The sequence below is a fragment of the Peromyscus eremicus genome, chromosome 8a, assembly GCF_949786415.1.
Source record: "Peromyscus eremicus chromosome 8a, PerEre_H2_v1, whole genome shotgun sequence".
In the NCBI taxonomy this organism is placed as follows: Eukaryota; Metazoa; Chordata; class Mammalia; order Rodentia; family Cricetidae; genus Peromyscus; species Peromyscus eremicus.
Genome location: NC_081423.1, coordinates 41539416 through 41544957, shown reverse-complemented (window position 1 = coordinate 41544957; position 5542 = coordinate 41539416). Strand labels below are relative to the sequence as shown.

At 46.3% G+C, this 5542-nt stretch overlaps 1 protein-coding gene across 1 annotated transcript; it reads right to left on the bottom strand.

The window, feature by feature from the left end:
- Window positions 1–782: 782 nt before the first annotated feature.
- On the bottom strand, window positions 783–5208 carry LOC131916969 (protein RoBo-1-like). The gene is made up of 6 exons (XM_059270635.1): window positions 5136–5208; window positions 4280–4438; window positions 4163–4221; window positions 3747–3828; window positions 2876–3007; window positions 783–1125 (listed from the first exon to the last, which is right to left on the bottom strand). The coding sequence occupies exons 1-6, from the start codon at window positions 5206–5208 to the stop codon at window positions 869–871; spliced, it is 762 nt and encodes a 253-aa protein (XP_059126618.1). The 3' UTR covers window positions 783–868.
- Window positions 5209–5542: the final 334 nt, after the last annotated feature.

Genomic DNA, 5542 nt, shown 5'->3' with positions numbered 1-5542 from the left:
GCAGAGTGAGTAGATGGTGATGATTCCATGCTCATGGTTCTGAGGTGAGAGAGTTCTGGAGGTGCCTGACATTTCCTCTTTTATTTGTATCTTATTTTGTTTTATTCTATTTTTTTTAAACAAGGTCTTCTATGTAGTCCCAACTAGCCTGGAACTCACTATAAAGCACATAATGTCCTCAGACATGCAGTAATCCTGCCTCAACATCCTGAGTGCTATGAGCTTATGTACCATCATATCTAGCTATATTTGAGCTGTGTTATGATAAACTGTGGGAAATGATCCTCCAAGACCCTGAATTATCCATTCAAATTCATTTTTCTTAATAAGAATCAATTGCAAATTATGAACAGAAATTAATAATCAGAAAAGATATGTTCCAGGATATGTGACTCAAGGGATGTTTGGAAACAAAAGTAGGACTAAAGAGAATCTCAGGAATGCCCTCTCAACATCTTGGACATGCTACGAAGAGTGAAGAGAGGCTGTTTCAGAATGGATCACAGGGGGCTAGAGAGATGGCTCTGCAATTAAAATCGTACTCTTACAAAGAGCCAGAGTTCAGTCCCCAGCACCCACATCAGGCATCTCACAACACCTATAACTTCAGTTGAATGAGATCTGACACCCTCTTCTGAACTCCACCAGCAACACACACACAGACAGACACACACACATCCTCACACACAAACACACACACATGCACGCACACACACAATTTTTAAAATTAAGTAAAACTGAAAATGGATTGGGGTTTTTTACGCTGAAATACAAACAAGCCAAGCAATCACCAGCTTTTAATTCTCCTACATTGAAGGACGCCCTCCGAATGTGTGTGGAGGACTATGGGACTGCTGAGCCTGGAAGATCAAAACAAGACTTTCAGCAGGAGGAGAGTAATCAGAATTGGTACTGTTGAGATGGTTGTAGGTCGAAAGCCCGTGCTGCCCGCACTGCCCGTGCTATCCGGAACTGATGGCTGGGTTGGAGATACAACGAACTCATCGGAGCAGAAGGTGCGGATGTTTGTCTGGTTGAGGACAGTCACAGTCAGGTTGCAGGCACTTTCTGTCGCACAGCCCATTCCGGCCATCACCAAGGAAAAGGGGTTGATGCTTCCCACTGCTAAGAAGAAGACCCAAGAGTTAGTTTCCTCTCTTCTCTCTTCTGCCCTCAAAACCCACATGCTCTGGGAAAGGAAACTGTGCTCAGAATGGTCCAGAGTCCACGACTTCTTCCTCTTGACTGAGATGCATGAGCTCATCTCCATTCCATCCATGCAGAGGCCCAGCCGAAGTGTCCTCTGATCCCATTGTCTTCTTCCCAGTACAGAGGAACCTTATGGGGACCGTCGCATCTCAGACACAGGCTAACACTGGGGCCTCTGAATGCCTCACTAGGAGAGATGAGCATGTTGCCCACAGGGAAGAAAGCCAGATGCAGGGCCTCAACTGTTGACAAAAACCCTTCTAAGGTGCCTATCTTCTCTACCCAGGCTCCCCTTCTTCTGAGGGTTCTGAGTTCTCTGTAAGAATAACTATGGAACACACTGGATGTCTATGTTTCCCGGGGTAAACTGAGGTAGAAGCCTGTCCCACTGTGGATGGCTTCAACTCTCTTCTGTATTCTATGACACCCCATTTTCTTCATTCATCTCAACTCTTCTAGACAAAGGGCCCTTCCCTTGCTCACCCCAGAACCTCTGTCAAAATTCTTTCCAAACAAAAACATAGCTTGGCTCCAGTCTCATCAAGCTCTCAATCCTCCACTTAACCAGCTCCTAATACACCACTAATTCCACAGAGCTTTTCATGTTTTGATGAGGATTTGCTAGCTCATCCCTGCAGCGTACAGACCAGACCAAAACCCTACAGTTATTTTAGCAGTTAATTCCTGAAATGTATCTGTGCCCCTCACAACAAATACATACTTTTCTCTTACATGGGAAATTATAAATATTTCACTAAAGTCAGTGGCTTTAAGCAAAACTTGAGTGCTTATCGATGGAGTCTGAATCATCCCAAGAGTGATGATGGCTTCTGGAACTCAAGTGTCATCGCTCTGTGCACTTCTGAGTCAAGGTCCCATTCCAGAATATCACAGCAACACAGGTACCCAAACTTGATTCTTCTGTGGGAAGCAGTTAAATTTTTTCCTCTCCTTCCCTCAGTTCCCATCCCCTAGCTCAACTCTTCTTCTGCCACCCTTTTTTCTCAGGATAAATGGCTCCATCTGAGGTTTAGAGGGACAAGCAAACACTCGGCCCCTTGTTGCCCTTGCTCTATGGAGGGAACAGCTTCTAAGATGATCTGCCCCCATCATGCCCATCTCCTGGCAGAGGTGCCCAAGCATTGAACCCATTGAATCCACCCATGTCACACCTGGGTTAATCTATGTGCCCAATAGGGCACAAGCTGAAATGATACGTCACTTCTAAGATGAGGGCTTGAAAAATCTCAGCTCCACCAATGACTCTATGCCTGCCTCTCATCACTTCTCTGAGAGAGAAGCAGGAGGATATGTTAGGAGAACACTGGCATCCTATGAAGAGACCAGAGGAAGAGAAAGTGAGACCCACCAAAAGCCAAGAATGAGCTGGGAAGCAGAACCTCCATCTGAAGAACCACGAGACACCCTGGGCATCTGAAGGACCACAGCTTATACCAACAACAGAACTCAGCTTGATGAGACACCCTAAGATAGCCACACAGCAATGCTGTTCTCAGTGTATAGACGTTCGGATACTGAATGCTGATTACTGTTTCCTGTTTTCACCTGTTAAGTTGTGGCACAATTATCTGTGTAGTAATAAATGGCTGATAAGTATGTGCCCTTAACAATATGAGCGTCACAATGCTTGAGGAAATAATCATACCTGTGCCGATAACCAAACCACACTTTGTCTCATTTCCTGTGCAGCTCAGGAGAGTTGGGATACTCAGCACACCTGGCTCCATATAGTAGGAGAGACATTGAACACCGTTGGCTTCTGCAGGTGGCAGAGATACTGAATAGAGAGAAAAGGGTATTTATCTTGAGGAATAGGCAGGAAACAATAGCTGAGAAAGAACATCACTACCTCACCCAATCCAATACCATATAGTTTTTTCATGATCAGAAAAAAAAAAGAAAGAACTAAAATGCCATAGGAGAAGGGATCAGGAGGCAGGAATCTGAGATCCTTTGGTAGTAATTGTGCACCCATCTATCCTCACCTTTCTTCAGCCACTCGGCTCTCTACTATGGCAGGAGAAAAATTCCTAGACATTGGGTAAGGAAGTGATCTGCCATCTAAAAAGATGCTGACCAAAGGGTGAGGAATTAGCCAGGCATGACAAGCCCATACATTCCTAGCTACTCTTACTTGGGAGGTTGAGGCAGGAGGATTACTTGAGTCTAGGAATTCAAGACAAGCCTGGGAAACACAGCAAGATCCCATGTCCACAACAAAACAAAGATGAGGAATTAAACAGGTGAGGAAAATCTCTAGCTGGGGGTGGGAAGCACATTTAAATCAATAGACTCGATGAAAAGAATGAGTACCAATCCATGGCACTCACTATCACTCATTCGCCCATCCAGGCAAGAGGCTTGTGTCTACCCTTATGCTTCCCAAGGACAGGGGCCTCAGGCAAAAGGAAAGACAAGCTCGCAGCTCTGAAGCATCCCAGCGCAGGGAGGAGTCCACAGATGGCCAGAGGAGCCATGGTGCAGGTATCAAGGGTGCAGAGACGAGCTGGACTCGCATTGTGTGCTCTCTTGGTCACACTTAGCAGTGTTACAGCATTGCTGGTTATATCTAAATGTCTGTTGGTCCCCCAGTATTGCCTATATAGTTGGTCACATACACCTGTACTCCCAGCTACTTCAACTTTGGAGGCTGAGGCAGGAGGCTTGCTTGATCTCAGTAATATAACAGAAGCCTGGATACATGCAAGGCTCCATCTCAACCACACAAAAATCCAAGATGAGAAACAAAATAGGGGAGGAAAGACTCTCAACTGGAGAAGCAGACCAAAGCATTTAAACCTACGGATTCATGAACCTACTTAGAGAATAGACCCAGGACCAATTACTGCTGCCCAGCTGTCACTCAGTCTGTGTATGCAAGTGTGTACACACATACTCAAGAGAGGGGCTTGTATCCAACCCAGACCCTTACAAATGAAAGCTTCAAGCAAAAGGGGAAGGCAAGTGTCAGGGCTACAGAGAGATGGACCCCTGGAAAGGCAGAGGAACCCTGAGCAGGTGGCAGGGCACAGGCAGGAGCTGTACTCACGAGTTATGTTCTCTTGGTTGCACTGCTCAGCTGTGCAGCACCGGTTCACATACGTAAATCTCCGTTGAGCCCCCAGCGTGGCCGAGAATTCCAGTTCACTGCATGTGTCCGTTTCTCCAGTACACCCTTTATGCTTAAACATTTGGTATGTATCTGGAACTGCAGAAAATTGAACCACCAAGTAAATTTTCCTCCTGAGCTAGTGGTAAAGAACCTGTCCCTTCATCCCCTCTGCCTTGAGCACTGCTCTTCTCCAAGAGTCCCTCTGCAGTGGTCTGTTTCAGAGAAGGAACCAACAGAGGGACCACTTGCTACAAAGGGAGTGACTGGTGGTAGAGTACTTGCTGAGCATGCATGATGCCCCGAGTTTGATCCCTGACACTGTGAAAGTCAGAACGGAGTCACACCCGAATGGTCCTACATGTAGAATCTAGGTCCTACAACAAGCTCATGCTCCATCTCCACCACCTCCCAGAACCCCAGGCTTCCAGTCTCATCCTGGAAAGGAAGGAAGATAACCTGGAGGATGTTCAAGGTGTGAGGGTTGACTTACACGGTGTATAAAATTTCTGCATTTGGTTGAAGCAGCCTTTAGTGGCTGTACAAACATCTGTTGTGGAAGGACATGTTTCATTTCCACATTGATGTGCTATACACTGGTAACTCTCTGCAAGGAGGAAATGTACATCATTTAAAAGGTAAGCCCAGAGCCTTGTAGTTGATGTTTCCTAGGAGACAAGAAGCCATGAGAGGCTAGACAGACCACCAGAGTCTCATGTGGTTGGTGACCTCCCCAAGGCTCTGACTGCTCACCTCCCGCTTCTTTAGGAGAAAGGAATACCACGTTTACTCTTACCCACAGAGCCGACAGCGAAGATGGTAAAGACAAAGACTGTGAGGAGGCTCTTCAGGCTGCAGGACCAGGCCATAGTGACTTCTGTGAACACTGCATGAGGTGCAAGAGAGGACAGTGGGGTCAGAGCTATGGGCTTCAGACCTGTAATTCAGCAATCCACACACCAGCCTGTGTTGTTTGTCCAAGTAGGCATTCAATCATTCATTTGTTCATTCACTCATTCTTTCTGAAAGCCAAAATTTATCAAATACCGGCTTTATGCTGGATGTGGCCATTTGGAAGGATAAAAACTGGAAAAGATACCCACCCTCTATCAAGGCATGGGGGGTGGGGAGGGGTCTTCCTTCCCGGGATTCTTCTTGAATGAGTTTGGAGAGCACTAGATCTCCTTCCACAGCTGAAATGGC